Consider the following 25931-nt stretch of genomic DNA (forward strand, 5'->3'; position numbering starts at 1 on the left):
AGTTAGCTGTAGCAATCATGTAAAATGTGCTGCAATTTGAAAGTTAGCTAATTTAAGTAAGTGAAATGCTGTCTGAAACTAAATAATAGTCGAAATCGCATTAAAAACTATACATTAAGCTAAAATCATTATTTTTAAGGATTGGTTGCAAAAGCAACAAAATGGAATATTCGAAACATGCTACTAATCTTGCTTTCAAACTAAATTACTGCCTAGTATTAATTTTTTACCTACTAAATGCGATAATTGAAGTCGTGGAACATTTTGGAATTTGCGAAACATATGCTTTGCTACTTATTACTGACTTTTAGCAACATTTTATCTACCAAATGTGAGAAATTAAGTAGAGGAACAATTTGGAATTTGTGAAACATATACTTTGCTACTTTTTTCTCACTTGTAGCAACTTTGTATCTACAAATTGCGGCAATTGTAGTCGAGGAACAACTTGGAAATTATGAAACATATAATTTTTTACCTTTTAATACGCATAGTAAGCCAGAAACTGTTAGAAATGAGGAAGTTTTTAAGTTTTTTCTCGTTTGTTATTGGAATAAATTATAAAAAATGGCGAGTTTCCCTGCAGGCAAAGCAGAAAACCTAAGAGACGCCACTTAGCCTTTACATGCTACTATAATGCTTCACATTTAAATTTAAAAATACGTCTTATGCTAAAACGTGAATAGTATAGTATGTAATTTATACTCGTATTCGTAGAACTAGATAGAAATTTGCCTGAAACTTCTGGAAAGTAAATAAAAAAAATAATCGCAGCACATAACTCTGAACATTAAAATATCTGCAAACCCAATCTTTTGGAACAAAATGGAATTTTTGAAACACTTCCGATTGTACACAGAAATAGAAAACAAGGGATATAAAACTAAATAAAGCCGTCAACAACATTAAGAAATCTACAAAATCTTTATTTTAGAACAAAATGGAATTTTCGAAACACTTTAGATTGTATATAAAAATAGCAAGAAGGTGATATAAAAACAAATAAGACCACTAACAACCTTTGGCTTCGGATTTGGAACGACTTGGAATTTTTGAAACATTAAATATTCTGCATGCTAACTGTCGAAATATTACAATCCACAAAGACAAAAGTATTTTGAACGCAACTAATACATATGTTCCAAAATTGAAACACAATAACGCTTGAGTTACTTTTAAATATAAGAATAGGTTAGTTTAATGCAAAACCTCATTTACTTTACTTAAATTCGTGGCATTTTCATAACAATTAAAGAAAATCTCGCCGTAAATCACAGAGTGATTTGACATGTCTGCTGACAGTTTAAGCAACAACTTTCAACAAGCTTATAAATACCAAAGCTCGCAAATAAATAGCGACAGTTGAGAAAACCAAGCAGTCAGTGGATAACTAAGCGACACATACCTGAAGGCTGCTTACTTTCAATTTATTTTGAAGCAACAAAACAACGTGAGAAGGCACAGATTGCAATAACAAAAGCAGTTGTACAGTTTTAGAAATAAAATAAAATGAAGAAAAGCTGTTTGCGTCTGTACTGAAATACTCATGTTTTCAAGTTAACTAAGCTGGGCTAAGCAGACGTTTTACTACTGTAAATACACAAATATGTATGTATAGATAGCGTAGCATAAGCATTGGCGCATGTGAGTCTCACACGTACATACAATATATTGCATACATTTCGGTGCTTAGCTTTTTATTTGCCTAGTGCGTTGAATATATGTGAACAATTATCACGGGAATTCGTGGCAAACAGACTTTCATCTTCGTCTACCCCCAAAAGTATGCATATAAAAGCTGCCTTCACAGCTTGTTTTACACTTTACGAGATTTTCCATTAAATTTCATTTTTCAGCAACAATGAAACAACAACAAAACACCATATCCCAAACGGCTTAAGTGCGAAGTCGGCAAGCAGACAACGGCGGCAGCGTAGAAAACTGCAAGATCCCAGCACAACAAAGAAACGATTTTGTCGGGATTTTATACACCCACATAATTGTTATAGCTAGTTTTTGTTGCCCTTAAGAGAGAGCGAATGTATATGTGTGTGTGTGTGTGTATGTGCGTCTTTTTACAATGTCTCACTTCATCAAGCATTCCGGGCTTTATGCGCTACTTTCCGCTGGCGCGCCTGTTGTCTTAGCCCACAGCAGCTGTTTTGAGTAAGCCTCGGGGGCACATCATAATATAAAGTGCTGAAATTCCTGCGCCTTTACATACTTGCAGGCAGGCAGGTTGAACCGCAAAACAAAGGCGAGAAAAAATTTATAAAGCGCTTACTCAACAGAAAAGTTGTGTAAGTAGTGACTTTATTTTACTAGCGAAATGCTAGGAAAATATAGGCGCACGCTTATAAATTTGCGTATACCAAAAAATGTAGCATAACTTTAGGCTAAACCGCGCGCACAAGCTACTTTCCAAGCACACACTCATACATATAAAAATATTTACAGCAAAAGCTTGCCATTTACTACAGACAGCAGTTACTTTGTCCTCTTACTATTATTGTTGTTGTTTTTGTTGCGGTTACGCGCTCTTGTTTTCCGCTTAATAAAAGTCGAAAAATATGAAGTGCAAAAAGTGGCGAACATATATGCATATACATATATGTGGTGGTGAACCCACGCAAAACTAGGCGCAGAGGCGCGCAACGAGAAACAAATGCGCCCAAAAGTATGCTAAATAGCTGTGAAACTGCGAAATAACTGCGCAACTTGTTGTGTTGGCTTGGCTTGCTAGTTTGCTCGCTTTTTGTTTCCTTGTTTCACTCTACTTTCGCGTTGTTGCTCTAGTTGAACTTTTGCTCGGCAAAATATGTTTCTGTCTAGTATTTTTCGTTTTTGGAGCGCTGCGTTTACACATTATTCTGCTGATTTTTCAGTTGCGCGTTTTTATATGTATGGTACACACATATATATTTTTTGTGGTAGTGTGGCCAGTACGAAAGTAGTGCAAAGGATAAAGGTTTATTTTTGTAACCTTAATTCCACGCATAATTTTCTTTGCCGAATTTTGTTTATTATGTACTTTTATATGTGGCATAATGTTGGGCTTTAATTAAAGGGGCTTTAGTGGTGGGCTTTGTTAGAATAGCTAAATTAATAACAAGGATTAGAAATGAAAGTCATATTCTGGGCAAAGTTTTTAGTCTCGCCAGGAACTAACAACAAAAAATTACAGAAAATTTTACAAAACTTTCGCTAGAGATCTAATTTTCAAATCAGCCTTGCTTGAGCTCTATTTAGCACAAAATGGGACTAAGTTGTGCCCAAAAATCGATGAGTTAGCTTTAGAGACCAAAAAATATACTTAACATATCTTATACGTCAGCTAAATAGTTCCGCTTAACAAGTAGCTTATAAATGCCGAATTATTTATGAACATGAACTCATGGAGTGTTTGTCTCAAATTTTGAGTTCCTAACCAAATTTGGAGAGCTGAATCGTTGCGAATGTTAGAAAAGACTTATAGCTTCTATCAAAAACCTAAATTTAGGAGTGGTACAAGTCCAACAAATACGGTCGAAAGATCGTTGAAGATATGCTTCGTTTTGGACGACCTTCAACCTCTTCAACTGGTGAAAATATAAAAAAGTGAAGGATTTGAAAATCGAGAGGCAAGCCTTAGAGAGGTGACAGGAAAGCTTGTCATCTTTCGCGTGTCCGTTCGAATGATTATGGTGGATATTTTGGGTATGACAAGCGTTCTTGCTCGTCTCGTCCCGATAAAACGGAATTTTTATTCAAAGAGACTACCGTAAACAGGTCTTATTGCACATGCTTCGTGCAAATTCCGATACCACATTCATGGACAGCATTATAACCGCCGATGAAACATGGGTTTATGAGTTTGACATGCAAACGTGTCAAAAAACATCAAAATCAAGGGAAAAACGAGCCGAAATCAAGGTGATGCTCATATTGACAGACGATTAATAAGGAGTTCTAATTGAAGCGTTTGTCTGAGAACATCCATACATCCATCCATTACAAGATGATAATGCACAAACGCATTAAGCCACAATTGTGACCGAATTTAAAGCCTAAAACGCAATGAATACCACCGGTCAACCACCGGATTCATCAGATTTAGCCCCGTGTGATTTTTTCTTCTACCCCAAACTGAAACTGTCGCTCCGCGGAACTCATATTCAGTCGATCAAAGAGAAAAAATTCACTGAAAGAAACATCCCACATCCCAGGCCATTCCAAAAAGTGTTTATGAAAAGTGTTTCGAGGACTGGAAAAATCGTTGGTATAAGCGTTTAACAGCTGGTGGCGATTACTTTGAAGGCGAAAATTGAATTCTGGTGAATAATTAAACAGTTTGCGTTTTATTTAAAATTTTCGCGTACTTTTTGCCAAAGAGTAGGATGTGGAGACTATCCAACAAGCTAGCTATTGGCGCTCCAAAAATTCACTGAAGGCGCCTTCTTCGCAGCCGTAGTTGCGATTATGAGTTGGTAAGCTTTTATTGGTTCAATTGGAGCCTGTTTTGAAGTTGGTAGTAAAGATTTGGATAGAAATGTCATTATTTTCTTTTTTTGATTTAATTTGGTAGTCTGGGTCAACTACCCGTGGATAAGCCTCCTCAACATGGCCACAATAATTCCTATCGAACATATTGTGTAAAAGACTGAAGCCCACCGTCAGCAAACTGATTGAACCCATTTTATTTATTTAGGCCTGGAAAATCTACAAACGACCACATTTTCACCATGCGCAAAATCTTGGAAAAGACCGGTGAAAGGTTTTAAGATTTTAAAGCCACCTGTGACACCACGAAAAGCAGATGCCTCTATGTTGCTATGCTTGAATTTTGTATTACTGCAAAGCTAGTACGGCTGTGTAAGCTGACGTTGAACATCATCAAAAGGATCGGAAAGGACCTCTCAGAGACGTTCGATACCAAGTGAGGTATCAGACAAGGATATTCCTGACTTCTGCAATATATTGCTTGAGAAAATAGAGAAGGCAGAATATTCTATAAAAATGTACAGCTGTTGGCTTACGCTAATGATATTGATATGATTCGCTGTCTGGTTTCTCCAAACTAAATAAGGAAGCGAAGCGTATGGGTCGGGTTGCAAAGGAGGATAATACAAAATACCTCCTGTAATCAAAGAAACAGACTTTGCATTCCCGACTTGGCTCCCACGTCACTGTTGACAAGTTGTACATAAGTGACTCATTATTCCCGTTCTGTTACGAGTATATGGTGCAGAGGCATGGGCGATGACAACATCTGCTGATGAGTCGATGTTACGTGTTCATGTTGTCAGGATGGAAAAGAACACGCCAGCTTTGAAGGTTTTTACGCTGCATCCGCCGGTGGAGGCAAAGTAAAAGGAAGACCTCCTCTCCGTTGGAAATATCAGTTGGAGAAGGACAAGGTTGCAACTGGTATCTCGAATTGGCGTCAAATAAAGGAAAGAAGGAATAGCTGGAGCGCTGTTGTAAGCTCGGATACAACCACGTAAGCAGTTCCTATGGCAATAAGGAAGAAGTCAGAGTCAATTTGTTCAGATGGTACACTCGAGCTCCTCTACATACATATATAATAAAAAATATCACACCAAGCTTGACTTAAGCTACGCTTCCTTTAGGCCACACACATGTCTTTACTAATATTTTTATCAAGATTTAGCACTTGACAATTCTTAAATATATAGGTATGAAAAAAGTATAATTTACTGTATAAATACATCTTTCAGCTTCATAATTTGTAATTTAAACAGCACACCTCGCAATTGTATGTAAATAATACACGCATATATCCGCTATATCACTTAAATAACGCCATATAAACACATAAGAATATTTATAATAGTTATTCAGTCTTAACTTACATTACTACCTTACAATGCCTCAGTGAAATTCAATTAAAATCACTTGTTCATGCAAATAATAATGCAATTACTGCGTAAAGAAATTGCAAAAACGGCACACACACACATACATACAAATATAGTATGTCAGTATGGATGTATGTCGCTTACGTGCATATACCTATCGCATATAAAATTAATTTGTGAAATATTGAAAGTTGTTTGTACTCACGGACTGCATCAACGCCAATTGTTGTTGTTGGATTCCAGGTTAACAATACCAACAGCAATAGTGTGGCTATGCTGGACGTGGCTGAAATCGCGCTGTTAAGCTTGCGCACAGTGCACGCTATGGCGGCTATGACTGTGTGTGTGGGTGGCTTATTGTTGGGTGTGTTTGTTGTTGGTGTTTGTGTGACTGCAACATCATTGTTGGCTGCTGGCAGTGCTGCCATTTGCAGCCCCATATTATTGGTTTTTAAGTTGAGCTGTGTTCTGAAGCGATAGCAGCAGCAGCAGCAACAACAACAACAATAAAGGTGTGGAAGTTTTGCGTGGCAAGTGATTGCTTTACTTGTGATTTTCTTTTTGTTTCTTGTTTTTTTTTGTCGAAATGAATTTGCTTACGTTGCAATTTTCTTTAAAGCTTTCGTCGTAACCGCTGCAACTAGACTTACTCGCTGGCTAGTTGATCAGCAGGCGGCATTTAATTGTTTTTGTTTTATATTATGTATATATATTTTAAAAGTGTTGTTGTTGTTATTTTTTTTTAATATTTTTATATTCTTATACTTTCTGTTCATTCAAATTATGCTGAAAGCTTCTTTTTTAGTTTTCAATGCGTTTTTGCAATACTTAGGAGCTTTCGTGCTTTTTCACATTTCTCGCTGATATTGCACTAACTCAAGATCAATCACTCTTCATTTGCTTTTTCGAAACTCAATTCTCTTTTCTAGCTGAACTGCGCTTAAAGCTTTTTTGTGCTTTATAAGAGCTTTTTTATTTTCAAGCTTTTTAAGAGTTTTTTCAAAACAGCTGTTCTTAAAGCTTGTATATGCTTTATATGAGCTTTACGTTGTCAAGCTTTTTAGGCGCTTTTTGAATGCTGCTGAAGATTATTTTCTTGCTATCTTCGTTTTATTTTCGCTTTATATCTTTAAATGCGTTTCTTAACGCCTATCTTGTCATAACTTTTTTCTTATTGCGTTATATTTTACAGTTTTATTGCCTGCTCTCAACTTGAGCTTTGCTTGTGAGCTTTTTCTTGTAATCTCAAGCTTTCATTTAATTTAATTTTACAAATTTTCTCAGCTTTCTTTCTGCTGTTTGCTCATATTTAGCACCACAGTACTCTTATTCATACGTTTCATGCTTTCTACGTAGCTTTCTACGAAGCTTTTTTCTTAGCTTATATCTTATCTTTTATCATCTACTGTTCAGCTCGTGTCACCGCTGTACTTAAACGTAGCAGCACTTGCCAATTTCGCCTGTCTCTTTAATTTAGCAAAATTTCAACTCTTCTCCACTATTTTGCTTTCCAGCTATCTTCTTTCTGCCTGTCAATTGCTTATTTTGCTCTCTCTCGCTCACGCTTGCTGTCGCGTTTGCTCTGTCTCGTTTGCGCGCGTTCGGTAGTGCTTTGCGCTCGTTTCACTTGTCAAGCTGTATAGCTGGCATGCGGACTACAATGACACATCAATAATTTGACAGTTGACATTTGCCAGCGTTTGACAGTTGTATTTACGGTTACAACGTTTTCGAACGTTTACAGCAACGCGTTTGTGTTGCAAATATAAAAGTTATCAAATATACAGTTAACGAGCGCCATTGTTGTTTTGTGACAACGGCGTCACAGAGTGCAAGTCAGCGCAGGGGCAAAATACGAAAATAATAAATGAGAGTTAAAGTGCAGACAGACAAGTGCAATGACATTTTCCGGCAAAGAGTGACAGTACAAAAGAAAAAATGTGGTCGTAAGCGCAGCAGACGTGTTGTTTTTTGTTGTTGTTTTATTTTTGTTATAATTTTTTTTTTTCAATTTGTGTTTGTGACGTTTGCCGTTGGTACGAATATTTTTTTCAATATATTTTTTTTATGTTTTTTTTTTCGTGCGTTTATTTGACAGTTCAATTCGTTGCGTATTTTTGTGATTTAATTTTTTTAGTTAAAAATTTTTAAATGCATTTTGTACCAGGACAATTAGTTGTATTCATTTTAATATAAATTTTCATTAATTAGCATTATTTTTTTTTCATTAACATTTTTTGTTTTTGGTATACCATTTCAGTCATTCGTGGATGGCATGACATGCCGCGTGAGCCGAAAATCATCGGAGATAACGAGATGTGTCAGTAGATGCGATGTCATCATCATCATTATTGGCATGCAGTGCATTGAATGATATGTCAAAATTGTTTCGAGAAATAACGGTAGTTTTGGTCGTGGTGGCGATGGCGGATGCAAATGTGTTGTTGTTGTTGGTGGTTGTCAATTTCATGCGGCAATGGTATTTTGATGCGGTCACGCGCATAGCAACGCACATGCATTAGCAACAACAATGACAACAATCATAATGGACATTTGCCGCGTGGCGAGGTTTTTATGGTGTCGCGTCCAAGAGCAGCGGAAGCGCATTGTGCAATTTGACATTTTAATTAGTGGCCACAAACAAATTCAGAGACGCAGTTTCATGACATATCGCACGGTTGTTGTTGTTGTTGCATTTTCATGACATCAATTTGTTGTTGTTGCATTTTCGTGTTAAAATTTGTATTGTTGTTGCAGTTTACGCCATTTCGTTGCATCGACACACACACATACACACAGTTTTAAAATTGTACGCCGTTGTAGTTGTTGTCAACGCCGTGGTTGTTTGTGTGGACGAAAAAAAATTGGAGGGAAATTTGTTGTTAGCTAAAGATACTTTTACCTGTTTGGAATACTTTGTTTTGTGATTGTAATGCTTTTCTTTCTCTAAATTATTATTATTATTCTTTGAAAAAAAAATCTCTAAGGGTTGCTCAGTGTTTCCCTAACGTTTGCACGTGGAAGTTGTAGTTTAACCAAGTGATTGCTTTTTGTTGACTCATTTTATATTATTTTGTTGTTATTTTAAAATTATTATTTATTCTTTTATAAATATTTTTTTATTTTATTTAAAATTATTATTAAAATTGCTGAAAGGAGAAAGAAAGTAGTTTATGTTAGTTTTAAGATCTCTCGTATAACAGCGATACTTAGCCTCGTATGGAAAATATTTCGGAAAAACCTAAGAGAAAGCCATGAGGTGGATGGTGGGTGATTCATCTAGGCAAAGTTTATATCACGAAATCTAACATAGTTTACCAATTTGTATCAAAAAATTTAGAACAAAAAATTGTAGTACTAAATTTTAGAACTAATATATTAAATAAAATGTTACTTTTTACTAAATTTTAGTACAAAAAATCTATAACTAAAATTTTAGTACTAATTTTTTTAATATTTTTTGTACTATAACTCTTATCTGTAAATTTACATATATCACTAAGTTTAACGCATTTTGCCAATTTGTACTAAAAAATTCAGAACGAAAATTTCAATACTAAAATGTTAATTTTTACTAAATTCAAATTAAATAATTAAATTAATTAAAAATGTACAACTAAAATTTTAGTACTAATTTTGGAAATATTTTTTGTACTACAACTCATATCTGTATATCTGTAAATTTATATCACTAAGTTTAACGCATTTTACCAACTTGTACTAAAAATTTCAGAAATAAAATTTTAGTACTAAAATGTTAATTTTTACTAAATTTTTGTAATAAATTTTAGTACCAAAATGTCAATTTTTACTAAATTTTAGTACCAAAATGTCCCTTCTAATTAAATTTTAGTACTAAAAAAATATATGTAACTCAAATTTTAGTGCTATTTTTTTAAATATTTGTTGTATTAAAAGTCATATCTGTGTATATGTATGTAAATTTATATCACGAAGTCTAACGCATTTCACTGATTTGTACTAAAAAATTTAGAACTAAAATTGTAGTACTAAAATGTTAATTTTTACTAAATTTTAGTACCAAAATGCCACTCTTTACTCAATTGTAGTACTAAAAATTTATAGCTAATATTTTAGTACTATTTTTTTACAATGTTTTGTACTACAACTCATATCACGAAGTCTAAAGAATTTTACCAATATGTACTAAACAATTCAAAGAAATTAAATAATTTTAATGCAAAGATATATTTTAGAACTAAAATTTTTGTACTAAATTTAACTATATTTAGTAAATTTTAGTACCAAAACTTTAGTTCTAAATTCATTTTTTTTGTAAATATTTTTTATAACCCAAGCACTATGTACTAAAATACTAAAATATTTCGATCTAAGCTCCATATACCAAAGGCAATTTGAATCAAGGACTTTTTATGGAGAAAAAATTCACTATTAAAAAAGTATCAAAAAAATTTAGTACTAAAATCATAATTTTTTTAGTAAATATTTTTTGTACTAAAATCATAATTTTTTTAGTAATTTTTTTTGTACCAAAATCATCATTTCTGTAGTAAATATTTTTTGTAGTAAAGCCATAACTTTTTAGTAAATTTTTTTTGTACTAAAATCATAATTTTGTTAGTTAATATTTTTTGTACTAAAATCATAATTTTTGTGGTAAAAATTTTGTGTACTAAAAACATAGTTTTTTTAGTAACTCTTTTTTGTACTAAACTTATAATTTTTTAGTAAATATTTTTTGTACTAACAGTCATATCTGTATTTTTCCAGCAAAATTTGTATCACAAAACTCAATACCGTTCACGTCGTTGTACTAAAGGATTTAGATCCAAAATTATTCTATAGTGTACCGGAGACTATTCAAATCAAGGTATAGTAATAATTTACTGCTCAATGCATTTTTAGTACCAAAAACACAAAAACTTTTCTTAGTACTACTAAATTCAAGCGTATACTAAACACTACTGATTATTTTGACATTTGCCGCAGATGTTACTGGCAGTTATATCATATCTTACTATTTTTTGCTCACTGTAGTAGTTATGCTAAATTCCTTTTCCATAGCTAATTTCATATTTTCTAGTATCTCTCATACTACCAACATTTAACAATCGAAAAGAGCAACGTTAAGCATTCATAGGTCTTTCGATATTAGTTTTTCGTGCTTAATAGTTCTTACTCTACAATCATTTACATAAACCTTCTGCACGACATTTTTGCCAACTGCAATATTCCGCAAAACTCAAAAGCAACGCTCAAAACACGACGAACACTTCGCACTTCATGCCCGTATCGCTCATTAAACGCTAACAACATTATCGATTAGATCAGAAATCAATTAAGTTCATATAATTACGACACGCTTGCCTAACAGCGAACGACAAAAATGAAAAAAGGTAATGAAATGGTGTTCGAAAAAAAACTTGCAACGTAAAACTGCCAACATTAAATGTGTAAAAGTAGTTTTAGGTGCATTGACTGCAGTGCTAAATGTCATAGTCTAGAAGCCATTGAACGCAGTAAGAAAATGTCAATTAAAGTTTATCGCAAACATTATATCGACTCATTACTTGCAGAGGAAGCGGCGAGTATTAAACAGTGTAAGCAAAATAACAGAAACGGAAATATGGGAAATGAACTACAGCGGAAGGTAGCTCGAGGTAATGGCCTAAAGCAAAATTTAGGCGGGGCCTTGCAATCGTTACGAAATATACGTTTATTTATTATTTAATATAGTTTTTGAATGAATAAATTATTACATTATATTTGAATGAAATAATAATTGCACTGGAGTTAGAAAATCATTAAATTTTATTCTAAATAAATTAAGCTCAACTAAAACCACTTAATTGAATGAAAATTAACTTAAAGAAAACTAAATTGAGTATATTTAAATCAAATTAAGCTTATGTCATAAGTACTTAACTCGCTTTTAATGAAGTCTATTATTTATTTTAAAGCTTTTAATGTAAGATGTTCACTAATTGATTAAATTAAGTCATTGTCTGAAAAGCTTAGTTAAGTCAGAAAATTATTTGGTCTATTTTAGTTTAAAACATTCGCTCATTGACTAAGTTAGGAGATCGTCACTTAACACTCAATTAAGTCAACAACATTTTGTTGGTTTGTGTTTAGTCTAAGAAAATCGCTAATTGATTAAATTAAAAGACTGTCAGAAACATTTTATTAAATCAACAACATTTTTTTCGTTTTTTAGTCTAAGAAAGTCGCTAATTGACTAAATTAAGAGACTCTCGGAAACACTTACTTAAGTCAACAATATTTTGTTGGTTTTCTAGGCCTAAGAAATTCGCTAACTGAATAAACGAAGACACCGTCTGTAACCCTTAATGATGTCAATAAATTATATTGTTGTTTTTGGACTGTTTGAAAGATGTAAGGAATTCGATAACTTACTATATTGGGAGGCTGTGTGAAAGACTTTATTAGCCAAATAATTATCTTGATCTTTTTTCATTCACAATATTCGCTTATTGAAAACATTAAGGCACTTTCTAAAACACTTCATTAAGTTAACAATTCAGTTTGATCTTTTAGTGGAAGATATTCGATATTTCATTTACTTAAAAGACTAGCCGTAACTCCAAAACTTGTAAATAAAAATTTATTCTTCGAAAGGAAGTTTAGTTTGAACTAATTATTGACATATACGACGCATTTTATGTCGATATCTTAAATTGAAAGCCTACAAAATACAGCTTTTGCAAGAACTGAAGTCGGTCGACTTTCCCAAGCGACCTTCGCTTTATGGGCTCTTGAAAAGTTCCCAGAAGATCCAGAGTTTTCGAGCTAAATTTTGTTCAGCGATGAGGTCTATTTCTGACTTAATGGAAAAGTAAACAAGCAAGATTGCCGCATTTAGGACGAAGAGTAACCTGAAGAGTTTCAAGAGTTGTCATTTCATCTGCAAAAAACCACGGTTTGGTGTGGTTTGTGAGCCGGTAGAATCATTGGTCCACATTTCTTCAAAAATGATGCTGGTGAGAACGTAACCGACACCATTCGCTCCATCGCGCCATGATAACCGATTCTCTAATGCCTAAAATTAAAGCTCGTGATCTCGGCGACATTTGGTTTCAATAAGATGGGACCTTTTACACACTCATCGCATCAATCAATGGATTTATTGAGAGAACACTTCTGCGAGCGAAGCCATTTCAGATTTTTGGCCGGTCGATCGTATAATATCACACTATTAGACTTTTTCCTGAGGGGTTATGTAAAGTCTAAAGTCTATGCAAAACATCACGCATGTCATTCGCCAGTTACCAGTCGAAATGATCGAAATTGAACGGATGGATTATCTGAGACGTAGCTGAAAGGGATAGTCTTCGATCCATAAATGCAGAAGAATGTGCTCTCGAATGATAATAACAAAGCCTTTTCTTTACGTTCGTATGAAGCTTGATTTCCATAAGAAATAAGCGTGTGTTTGGCACCTGTTTGCTTACGAGGTGAACAGTTGGCCAGTCCGGATCAAATTTGATCTTAAGTGTATGTGCGTGATTTGCATATGGGTTGTGCAGAAGTTTTGTTTCTCATTCATAGTTAATTAGTTATAGTACTTGCTTAATATTTTCTTCTTATTTCGGTTCAGTTTATTTTTAATTTATTTTAGTTTCTTCTCATTTTATAAACAGTTATTTTAAGGTTGCAATTACACTACAATTCGGGGAAAATTTATCTCCTAGAATAAACAGCAAAGCAAAGCGCCGAAAATTATCAAAGTTGAATGAGCGCAAAGAGATTGCAGTATGTACATGAAAAAAAGTTCAAAAAAAAAGACAAAAAAACAAATAAAAAGAAGATTCGAACAAATTGCCGAAATTGCAGATAAACCGGAAATGTTGCCGGCAATAAATAGACAGGGGTAAAGAGGCCGGGCAGAAGGAAATTGGCAAAGTGTAAATAAAAGTAAAAAAACAAAAAAACGCAGAGCAACAAAATTGGTTGAAGGCAAAGTTTTCGTGCCGTAAAGGTGTTGCCAGAGTAGTGGGAGGCAAAATATGTTTCGTTTTCTTTGCTTTAACTGAACAGAAGACTATTTGTGAAGCAGCCTTCCACCCACTTAGCGCCAAGCACAGGCAGTCAAGCAACAAATAAACTCAACAAGCAGCAATTAAATGGGCAAATGCCAAATGTAAAAAAAAAAAATCGAAAAATAAAATAGAATTCAAAAAAAGGAAAATGAAGTACCAAAAGTGATTGGTGTAAAAAATAGATTGAGACGCAGACGAAGCGCCGCAAATAAAAAATAAAAACAAAAGTTGAGAAAATTAGTGAAAGGAGAATATTGAGCATGGCAGCAAATCGCTTTTGGCACAAGCTGAAGGCCAAAGGACAAGCAAAATCGTTTCGGTCAAAAGTCAAGCGTGACAAAACAAGTACCGCTAATGCCAAGCTGGCGATAAGCGCTGCCAAAAGATTTTCAATATGTGGAGATATATATTATATCGAAGGGCGCATTAGTAGACATGTGTATATTTTTATATAAGCAAAAACAACAACAGCAGCGTGGTTAAAGCAACCTGTAACGTATAACGTGTTGGCTGGCTATTTCCACAAACACCTAAGCGGCATAGACGGCAACGATCCAAAGGATGTGCCAACAACTGGCAGCCAGGCTGCTTCACTGTTGGGTTGGGTGACTGATTTCTATTATATTTCTTGTTTTTTTTTTGCAGAGTATGAAGGAAGCAGCCATCCGCATTGTCAACTCATTTGTTGCCACACGAAAACTAAACAAGAAAAACTGTTAAGTTCAGCTGCAGCGAAGCAATAATACCCTGCACAGTTGCATTTTTTATAATCGGAGTTTGTAGCGCGGACTTGGATAATAATATATGCCAAATTTCATAAAGGTATATTGTCAAATAAAAGAGTTTACTATACAAGAGCTTTATTTTGACTGACCAGTTTGTATGACAGCTATATGCTATAGTTGTTCGATCTTAACAATATGTTCGGAGATTGTAGTGCTGCCTTAGGAAATAATATGTGCCAAATTTCTTGAATATATCTTAGCAAATAAAAACATTTTTCATATAAGCACTTAATTTCGATCGTGCAGTTTGTATGACAGCTATATGCTATACTAATCCGATTTGAATAATTTGTTCGGAGATTATAACGTGGCCTTGGAAAATAATTCATGCCAAATTTCGTGATATTTTGTTAAAAGAAAAAGTTTTCCATACAAGAACATGATTTCGATCGATCAGTTTGTATGGCAGCTATATGCTAAACAGGTCGAATCGGAACAATTTCTTTGAATATTACAATATTTATTTAAATAATATCCTAGTCCAAATTTCGTGAAGTTAACTAGTCAAACAAAAAAGTTTTTCATACAAGGACATGATTTCGATCGTTCAGTTTGTACGACAGCTATATGCTATAGTGGCCTGATAACGGCGATTCCAACAAGCGTGCAACCTCTTGGTGAGAAAAGAACGTGTGCAAAATATCAGATCCATATCTTTAAAACAAAGGCACAAGTTCGCATATATAGATACGGACAAACAGACAGAGGTCAGCTCGTCACACTCGTCATTATATATAGTATATATAAAAATTTTACCGGGTCTCCGACGTCTCCCTCAGTAAACAAACCTCGAATCACACTTATAATATCCTGTTTAGGGTATAAAAATGCATTGGCGCGTAGGAGCAAGGCTGCGCTAGCTGCTGATAGTTGAGTGCAAGCAGTCGCTGTCGCTCTGGCGTGTTTGACGATAGTATCGATTCGATTAACGAAATGGAATTTACGCCATAGTAAATTACAAATTGAACCTTAAAAATGCACACACGCCCATCTGTAAGCATATATGTCTATATGTGTGTAGTTAACTCTTCAGTGTTCCATGCGCCGGTTGGTATGCTACGTTCTGGCAGCATATCGCCAGTTTTTACCAATTTTCTATTAACTGGCGGCTGTATTTCGCTTCCTACTTGCCTCAAATGTCATTGCAAAAGTTTTGGCATAAAAATATATGCACATACATACACATGTACATACATACAAATACACATTTATTGTATAGTATATATAGTAAAAACACATTTATAGCAGCGAACTTAAACTTGCTCTGCTAAAGCTTTTCTATTATCATTTCTTTCGCGCAAACTTTTCCTAACTGCGGTTGACTCTTTATATATTTTTTCACTTCATTCTCTCCTTCCCTTATTTACTCATTTGCGCCATTTCATTTGTTGGCAAATTGCCATTATATATATTTCAGACATACTCAGGTTCATATATACACAAGTTAGTTAGTTGCATATCTCGCTGTTAGGTTTGTTGTTGTACTCGTATTTGCGCGTCTCAACAATGTCACTGTTACTTGCAATCAATTTAATTGCAATTGATATTTGAGACATCGCGCATGCCAGCTCTTGTTTTCCTACTGCCTTAGCGTCTTATTTTTTCGCTTTTCTTGGTTTTTTCTTTTATTTTCTTTGTTGCCACCTTCACCACATGTTCGCGCTGCCAAAACAAATTTGCAGTTTCATCGTGTCATTTACTTATTTGTCGACAAGCAGCAGCGTTGTAATGAGCTTTGCGCAGCTCATTTGGTTAGTTGAGCGTTAAATCGAGTGTGCTCTGGAGATTTCTTGGAATCATTTAATTTTTTTTTTCAAAGAAACACTTTAGAAAAATAAAAGGAATGTACATCTACTTCTACGAATAAGTATATATGTAATTTGAGGATATAAACTGTTAATATTTTCGAATGATATGCTGCTAGGAGTTTTGTAGCATCACCGAAATCATCAAATGGATCTCAAGCTGCGATTTCTACTATCAGAGAGAAATATAGGGTACTATAGGTAATAAAAGAAACAGTTATGTCCACTAAAACTAGTGTGAAAATCTACTTTAAATTTATGATGTCTTTTCACTAATCCTTCCTTGTATTTATTTGGAGCAAGAACAGCAGAGGTTGGGATCACTTTATTCCACGATGTTTCAGAAAGGTTTAGAAACTTCATCTATGTCACTATACTTATCACTGTGAAGCTACACATAGAAGTCTCAAAACCTGTAGTTTATGATTCTTTCATGGAACATAACATGTGGTTTGAGGCTGAAGAGAGGAAGTTGCGTATTGGCGTATTAATTTTCATATCTACAATCTGATCAAGTTCGACAATATATTTGTAAATTGCTCCCGCTCGCCGAATCAAGGTAGGTAAATAAGTCTTCCACCTTCAATCTCCATAAGTGAATTGAGGTGCTTCTTTGTTAGTTGGATGTTTACTGTGGTGCTTTGGGGAGTCTACTTTATCACGATCACAAATGCTGGAGTGTTATAAGGCAATCAGCAAAGGTCTTGAGGTCATGGAAAACTTGCCTAATGCGAGTTGTTCACACACTTTTGTTAATGACGAAATCTTCCTCTGTTAATGCTGAAATCGTATCAAAAAAGTTAATGGAGCAGTGCTTGATAATCGTCGTGTTGGCATCAGAGAAATAGCAGAGGGTCTCATATAGAACAACTTAACTCATTTTGGGAATGAAGCCTGTATACCCGTATCAAAAGAGCAAAAACGTCGACGAGTAGAGGTAGTAAAAAAGATGTTTGACAACGTAGCTGAGCACCCTACATTCATCAATGGCATCGTTATTCATGACGAGATGTGGGTTTTGGAATATGGCGGCGCAATTGTGCAACCATCTAGCGCTCCAAAATGTAACCGGAAAAGAAATAAACCACGTTAAAGTCGTTCACAATCAAGGTGTTGCTCGTCATTTTCTCTGAATACCGAGCTGTGATTCACCATGACTTCGTTCTACAAGGTTAAATAGTTAGTAAGGAATATTTTTTGGTGGTTTTGAAGAGTCTACATGAAGCAAAATGCAGATTTTTCACCTTTTTTGACCAAATGCGAACCGCGAGCTATCGGTCCGCCACCGATCTCGCCAAATGTTATCCGCCGTCTTTTTCTGTCTTCGAGATGGAACATTCAGCTTCGGCAACGGGCATCAAGCCTTTAAAAGTCTTGCGCTAAAGACACTGAAATCCATCCCAGCCGAGGCTTATAACAGGTCTATGGAAAATTGGATTCGACATATTTGCAGTGGCCCAGGAGCATATTTTGAAAACGATACAAACGGTTTGTGTTAAAATACGTGAAAGCATTGGTCGGATTTTTGTAAGACCGCATCAAATTAGCTCAGTTGATCAGTGATTTATTAACACCCAAATACCAAGTTTTTAACATTCGTATATGAGAGAAGATCATTCACTGCTGAACCAAGCGAATGCATCAAGAAAAATTTGAAGAATATCTAAACCTCGTTAGGTAATGTTGTGAAAAATCGTTACAGCGATTATAGAAACATGCTTCCTGAAGAGGTATCATCAGGTAACATATACCATTTGATTCGCCTATCCAGTCTGGAGAAGGCATAACTAACCACGCGAATATTGAGTCGAATGATATCTTTTTAAAATGGTATCTTCTCGTTTCAGCTCTGTAGCTCGAAACATAGGGGTAACCTTGTCTGAAACCTCGTTTGGCATCGAACTGTACAAAGAGGTGCTTCTCGATCCTGACGAACTTTTTGTGTTGCTCAACGTCAATTTACACAGCCGTAAAAGGTTGCTAAGTTGTAACGGGCCAAGTCCTCTTAGCTAGGCAGCATATCTTGATTATTATTGGCTCTCCCAATCGCGATCACGTTAAAAATCTCGACCAAGCTTTTAATCATCTTAAGAACTTTGTGAAAGAAGTTCCCTAATGAATCTTATACATCCACCTAGATGCTACCTCTTTGATTTCTATATCCATCGCAGAAAATCATACTAATAAATATGCCGTTTATACAAAAACCGCAGTTGTTGGGGTTAAAAGTCAAACAACTCTTTTGTCACTAGACGAAGGAAGTGTAAGCTAAACTCATTAGATGTTAGTATACTCAAAATCGTACACAGATACATATAGTGTCTTTCAACCACAGCCGAGTTCCTTCCTTAGACAGACGGTTATTTTATACTGTTTACGCTGCTACTTTTATTATTGGTGTTGTTGTTACAATTTTTATTGTTGCAACTTTAATTTTTGTTGTTGTTGTTGCTACTTTTACTATTTTTGTTGTTGCTGAAGTGTTGTGAAAACAATAACCAATGTCAAAAACTCACTTAAGCGCAACTGTCAAACTGTATGGCAAACTAAACACACACACACATACATATGCACATACACGATATGTGTTTACATTTTCGTTTTGCGGCTAAGAAAAGCACTCAACAAAACTCCATTTCGCTTGAATTGACGGCGTACGTTGACGGCAATCGTCAAAGCAACAAATAAACAAGTTAACCAGGCAATCAGTTGTAGGCAACAACAAAAACAACAACATCTATACTTTCAACCTATTACTTTTTCTATTTGCATTGATGTATGTGTGCGTAATTTACAGAGTGTGTGTGTGCATTATGCAATCTAACCGTTAACAACAAAACTACAACAACAATTAGCAATAACAAACGAAGCAAATAAGCGCAGCAATGAATGAATGACGGACATTGAACACATACGCACACACACATGCAGCACATTGAATGCGAGTGTATGGTCCTTCTTCTTTATTGGAGTGTATGGTTAAGGCGTCAAATAAGTGGAAACGAAATCAGTGAATAGAACACACATCGTAAGTAAAATAGAAACAATATTAATTGAGTAGGTGGTGCGGTCTTCGCAAGACTCTATATGTACTTATATATGCATGTGTGTATGTATGTATGTGTTGTAGAAAAGTAGTTAAGAAAGCTAAAGTTGATTGCTGTCTGTCTTGTGCACCAGTTAACGTGCTGGAAAAGAAAAAAGGCAGACTATGTGTCTGCGGTGGCACATATAGCAAGCCGTACCTAATGGAAAATAATAATTACTGCTAATTTGGACAGGCGTAAAAAGAATTAACCTTTCAACGGGCTCAAATCAAATGATATATGTTTCAAGTAGCCGTGCTCCTAAGATATTCAGATATTTTTGAAGTTTAGACCTTCAACATTACACTTTTAAAAATAGCGAAACTGCACCAAGCCTAAGTACAAAGAGCCTGAGGACATGACCGACAGGGATAATGCTCGAAAATTCCACGAAAATATGTGACGACTAATAGAAGGTTAAAAGACCAGAGCATACTCTTGTAGAACCACCAGAGGTGATCTAGTGACTGATGCCCAAAGCATACTAAAATTATGAAGGGATTAATTCAGGCTGCGGAATGGCAGTAAAAGCACAACAGCAGGAGATGGTGAACCCGATTCTCCAATCGATGACGATGAAGCAGACGTTCCAATGCCCGACCATGAAGAAGTTCGAATAGTAATTACCCGTCTGATGAACAACAAAGCAGCGAGGGCCGACGGATTATCAGCCGAGCTATTCAAATACGGTGGCGAAGAACTGATAAGTAGCATGCATCAGCTCCTTTTTAGGATATGGTCGGACGAAAGTATGCCCAACGATTGGAATTTAAGTGTGCTCTGTTCAATCTAAAAAATAGACACCCCACAATTCGCGAAACTACCGTGGAATAGGTCTCCTCAACATCGCATATGAGGTTCTGTCGACCGTGCTGTGTGCGAGATTAAAGCCCACCGACAACAAACTGGTTAGACCTTGTTAATGTGATTTTAGGACACCAGATATTCACCCTGCGATAAATCTTTGAAAAGATCCGTGAAAAGTGGATCGACACACATCACCTCTTCTTCGATTTCAAAGCTCCTTTTGAAAGTATGAAACGTCTTTATGCCGCTATGTCAGGATTTTGTATCACCGCAAAGCTAATAAAGCTGTATAAGTTGGCTTTGGATAACACTAAAAGCTCCGTCAAGATCGGCAAGGACCTCTCCGAGTCGTTCAAGGCTGCAGACAAGACAACTACCTAACTATTCCCATGACAGTCGGGTCTACGTAACCGGAAGAGAGTCGGATTTTTATCCGGCCAAGGACTATCAACTTGGCAGAATACTGCCGATACGACAATAGCAACAACAATTCCCGAACGTGCGACCTCTTCAATCTATTGCCGAAGAAAATAATTCCACCTGCAGAGCTGAATCGCGAAGCTACAGTCTTCTATAAGAGTGCTGGTGTACACCGATGATATTGATATCATTGGCCTCAACGGTCGTAAGTTCTGCTTTCTCCAGACTGGAAATCCCCCACTATTCCCGTCCTGTTATAAGGTGCAGAGGCATGAACTATGACAGCATCTGATGAGTCGGCGTTACGAGTTCCTAAGATATCCAGAAAATGTTCTGCGAAAGTCTTCAGGTCCTTTGCGCATTGGCAATGGCAAATATCGCATTCGATGAAACGATGAGCTGTACGAGATATACGACAACATTGACAAAATTCACCGCGTTAAGACACTGCAGCTCTGCTGGATAGGACAAGTCGTTTGAATAGATGAAAATGATCCAGCTCTGGAATTATTCGACGCAGTACCCAGTTAGGTCCGAAAAAAAACCTTAAAGAAATAAATCAAAAACCTAATTCTGAAGTTCAAATCTTTTACATCGAAACCTATAATTCGAAAATAGTATTCCAAAACAACAGCTTTTACAAAATATGTTCTCAATAACCGGATTTAACTCATAATTTAAATTATCCTAACCGGTTTTTAGGTTAGCTGCTACCATTACACCCTTAACCCTAACTATCACTGAGCGAGCGAGCGAGTTAAGTACGAATTTGTGTTCGAAAAATAAAACATTTCATAGTAATTTACACTTCGCTTGAACTTTCACACAAAAATCAACATGCACAACAACAATAACAGCATTATCCATACAAAGACCAACAACAACGACTGCCAACTGATGAATGAATATTTAAACAAATGTGCGTATGTGGTTCGGCGAGTGTGTGCATGTGTGTGTGCGTGAATGGTTGGGCAAGTGAGTCGTTGACTGCATTTGTAAGTGAAACGGTGGCCAAGTGAGTGAGCGAGCTGTCAGCCAATCATCAACAACAGCTGCAGTGGCAGCAGAAAAATATAACAGAAAAGTAAGTGCTTGCCAGCAAGGCAGTATATAACTTGTGCAACTTGGAACTGTCAGAAAATGTGCAGCACTTTATACTTCTTTTCACGTTTCTTCATGCGAATGTATGGGTGTGTGTGTAAGAGTGGCGGTGTGTGTGCACCGAAGTGTTTATTATTATTATTTTTAAGTAACTATGAATTTTTACCCGTTGGGAAATGAAACTAAAGACACTAAAATAAATTGTAAGTAAAAAGTAAAAAAGAAAATTGCAAAATAAGAAAAAATTGTTTAATAAAAAAATATTAAAAAAATATAAAAAAAGAATCTTAAAAAATCTTAAAATTTTAAATCGTTGATGAATTCATGAACTTTTAATTTTTTTTAGATAAAGCTAGTAACAAAAGATTCGTGAAAGATTAATCAAACCACAGGAAAGAAAGTTTTGGATGTATAAAAATTATTATAAAATTTTGATGTAACTAGTTACGAAGTAGCCCAAAAATAACCACTTGATGTATAGCTCTCACACAGAAAGACAATGTTACTACTGCAGACAACGTTTCCAAGATCGAAGTGAACTTCGAAAAATTTTATGTAACTAGTTTCGAAGTAGTCCAGAAGTAACCACCTGATGTGCAGCTCTCCCACAGTAATGTAATGTTACTAATACCAGAAAAGCTTCTAAAGCTTCGAAGTTCATTTCGAAAGGTTAAATAATAAGAAACTAGTCAGGAACGGTAAGGTAACCACCTTTGAGGTATAAGTTCAGATATCAAACTTATGAAGCTGTTATGAGATAATGTAATCCTAACCATAATAAAACCTGAAAGTTAAGAGTTTCATATTTCCAAATAGTGGTCCGAGAGACGGCAGTTTCATAATAGAACTGTCAAGAGTTTACTTAAGGTTGTTTTAAAAATGGTTACAGTACCAAAAATCTCAAAGAAATTGACTCTGTTTTGGGATGGAGACCAAATGTTTGCATTATCTGGTCAAACTGAGTTATAAAAGATTTTCCTATTCACTGGAAAATCAGATAAGCGGTGATCCGTCCAAGAAATGTGATGGACGATACAAGTACTGTGACGAGTAAGTCCTTGTGGCATTTACTACAGTATTAAGGAGCGCAAAATCGGTGTGGGACTTGTGGTGAGAGAGAGACTCCGTCACCGAGTACTGACATTCACCCCGGTGGATGAACGTCTAGCCACCATCTGCATCAAAGCGAAGTTCTTCAACATATCGCTGATTCGCGCCCTCGCTTTGACGTAAAATAAGGACGATGTGATCAAAGATACCTTCTATGAGCGCTTGGAGCACACCTATGAGAGCTGCCCTCGCTACGATGTCAAGATCGTGCTTGGCGACTTAAACACCAGGCAGTGCAGCCAAAATTCGCACCCACCTCTGTGGAGCAAAAAACGCACGTCAACAAACACAAGGAAGGTTCGACGTCGAAAAGTTACAATCACAACAGACAGCCGGACGAGCTTCCACTCGACTTGCACTCTTTGCACTCCTGCTCTCTGAGAGCACTCCTTGGGAACATATAAGGGAACTGTGGGACCTCGCTTCATTTCGAAAGAAATGCGAACCGATGATTCCAACAGACTAAAAGCCACGCCAAACTGTCAATTTAGGTTAATGGTGATTCATCAATAATTTGTGGATTTTCTTGGCACAGCATCGATAGTTTTATACGGCAGCAAGCACAAATCCTTTCTCAAAATCCGTCAGATTGCGATTGAGATAGTTCCAATTCTTGAGAGCATCTTGGAATGGACAAATTGCAGTCTTCAGCAACACTTTGTCTTATTGGCCCATGAACATTATTCAAAGAAATACATTTTAGAACTGCGAAACCATATACTATCTAACAGAGTAAACATACGGCTTTGTGAGACGATGAGTTAACACCATCTAGACGCTGGGAAACCTGTATTGTTGTTAAATGCTGGATTTTTCCGCAGTTAATTTCCGACTGGGAACTTCGCCACTAGTATATTACTATGTTGCTATTGTTGATGTTGTCATCGATGCGGTACCGGTTGCCGCTTGCTGCTTGACTATTTGTACAATAGCATTGATGCCACACATGAACACACATACACCCAAACGCAGTTGTTATGTGTTGTTGACGTTTACAATTGGTGTTGATAACCCAAAAAGATTTGCCAATCCAAAACGTCAGTGAACTGTTGAACTTTGTGGCAGCTCAACTTTACTCAACTCAATTGAAATGAAGTGTACTCGAAGGGTTGCCACCACACACAGGCACATACACACCCATACATACTCAAGCAACAAACAAATATAGTTTTAAAGGCGAAAATTAAAAGTGTGAAATACAGATGGATCGCAGTTTGGGTAAGTAGAAGGGCTACAAGGAGCAGCTCATTCAACAGCCACGTAACTTAACGGCAACAAAGCAAGACGAAAGGATATTGCAGGTTTAAAATGGTGTTGGAAATGCGGTTGGCAGGCGCTTTCTGTCAGAGCAACCCAAAAAAATGAGAAGTAGTGGAAAAGCAGAGTTGCATTGAATAAGCGCACAATGTACGACACACGTGGAACGTGAACAACTCAAACTCAAGCAATTGTATGTGTGTGGGTTGAAAAGGAACATGCAAGTGTTAAACAAAAGTAAACAATAGTGAAAATGAATTGAAAAAGTCTTCACTGAAGTGTGGCAAATAAAGAGATTGGCAGTCGTAGAAAACATGCATGAATATGTGAGCGCAAAAGCGTTTGATACAACACTCAAACCTTTGTGCGTTGCCAGCGGAGTAGCGTTGGTGGGTAGAAAGGTGAGGGTAGGTAGATAGTACAATAAAATTTTCAATTATTTTAAAACTTTTGCAATTTGTTTGGAAATGAAAAATGTGAGATTCAGCTTGATTGTGAAGTGGTGGTGTTGGTGAGGGCATAGAGAGTATGAACCCTCAGCCTGTGGAGGCGGTAGACATAGCATGTAGGCTAGCAACTTTCGAGTAAACAGTTGTGGTAGGTAAATAAAGATTGCGGAAAGCGTTGAAATGTCCGCCCGCAATTCAATGGCAAACTAGTTAAACTTATATAACAGAGAACGGATTGCATAGACGACATATGACAAATAAAAATTAAATAACAGTTCATAAAGTTGCAATCGAAAACAATTAGAGCTTTGAAAGACATGAGTGGAAAGATATTTTGGCAGCTTTCGATGGTGTCACATAGGATAAATGGTAGACAATTAAGACCTGGCAGAGCTAGGTGTAATGCAAAACCAAAATAACGAACCCCAAGAACCGAAAAGAAATATAAACATGTTCTTTTCTAATATGATAGACCCTCAAACTTCAATGCGCTACGATTTCATAAACGAAATAAGAAAATATCTTAACTTAGGTTGCTCCAAAGCTATAATATCCTTCACAGGTACTTTTCTTAAAACAACTTTATGTATAACTACATCCAAAAATGTAGCCGATCAACGGTTTTATCCAATGGAAAACCTTTCGCTAATTCGTTCTACCCACATTGTTGGTTAGAAAACATGCTCGAGTCGAATGTCAATTTATAATACGGAGAGGAAATATCTTAGGTAAATCTTTCTCCTGATTGTGATCAATCAATCTGAAGCATATGCTATCCTGGTCCGATCTGAACAACTTGTTAAAAAATTTTAATGTTATCTGCCTTGAACAATAATCTATGAATAATTTTGTGAAAATGTTTTGTATGGCAGTTATCTCTCCGTTCTAAACAAAAAGTGGTGTTATTAAACACTGGAATTGAAACACTTTTCAAAAAAATGGTTGTAACTCCCCGATCGTCATCACGTTTGTTAGCACCCAGTCAGTTGGGAAGTGTGTGAGCCATAGTGACTACCTTGCAATTATAATGGAGATCGGAAAATCCAGGAGTGTGAGAAACAGACACGTCAGTAAGGTACAGACTAGAGGATGGAAAGCCGAAACTCTTGAGGAAGATCTTTTCCGACTCATGCTGGATGACAATTTGGCAAATGTAGAAGATGCGGAAAGACAGGCGGATTCGTAACACATATCAGCAAAGCATGATGCCG

General features: G+C 35.9%; 1 protein-coding gene across 9 annotated transcripts in view; it reads right to left on the minus strand.

Moving 5' to 3' along the window:
• Positions 1-25931, minus strand: part of LOC105229710 (tyrosine-protein phosphatase Lar) — a 907083-nt gene that overhangs the window by 479006 nt on the left and 402146 nt on the right. For 8 of the 9 annotated variants that reach the window (XM_049458860.1, XM_049458872.1, XM_049458887.1 and 5 more), the window contains one exon: positions 6064-7513. In XM_049458860.1, the coding sequence (XP_049314817.1) occupies positions 6064-6298 (235 nt within the window). In that variant the 5' untranslated portion in view covers positions 6299-7513. Of the gene's footprint in view, positions 1-6063; positions 9008-25931 lie in introns of all 9 variants that reach the window. The other variant, XM_049458862.1, reaches the window with a different exon arrangement.

This window comes from Bactrocera dorsalis, chromosome 1 (assembly GCF_023373825.1).
Source record: "Bactrocera dorsalis isolate Fly_Bdor chromosome 1, ASM2337382v1, whole genome shotgun sequence".
NCBI lineage: Eukaryota > Metazoa > Arthropoda > Insecta > Diptera > Tephritidae > Bactrocera > Bactrocera dorsalis.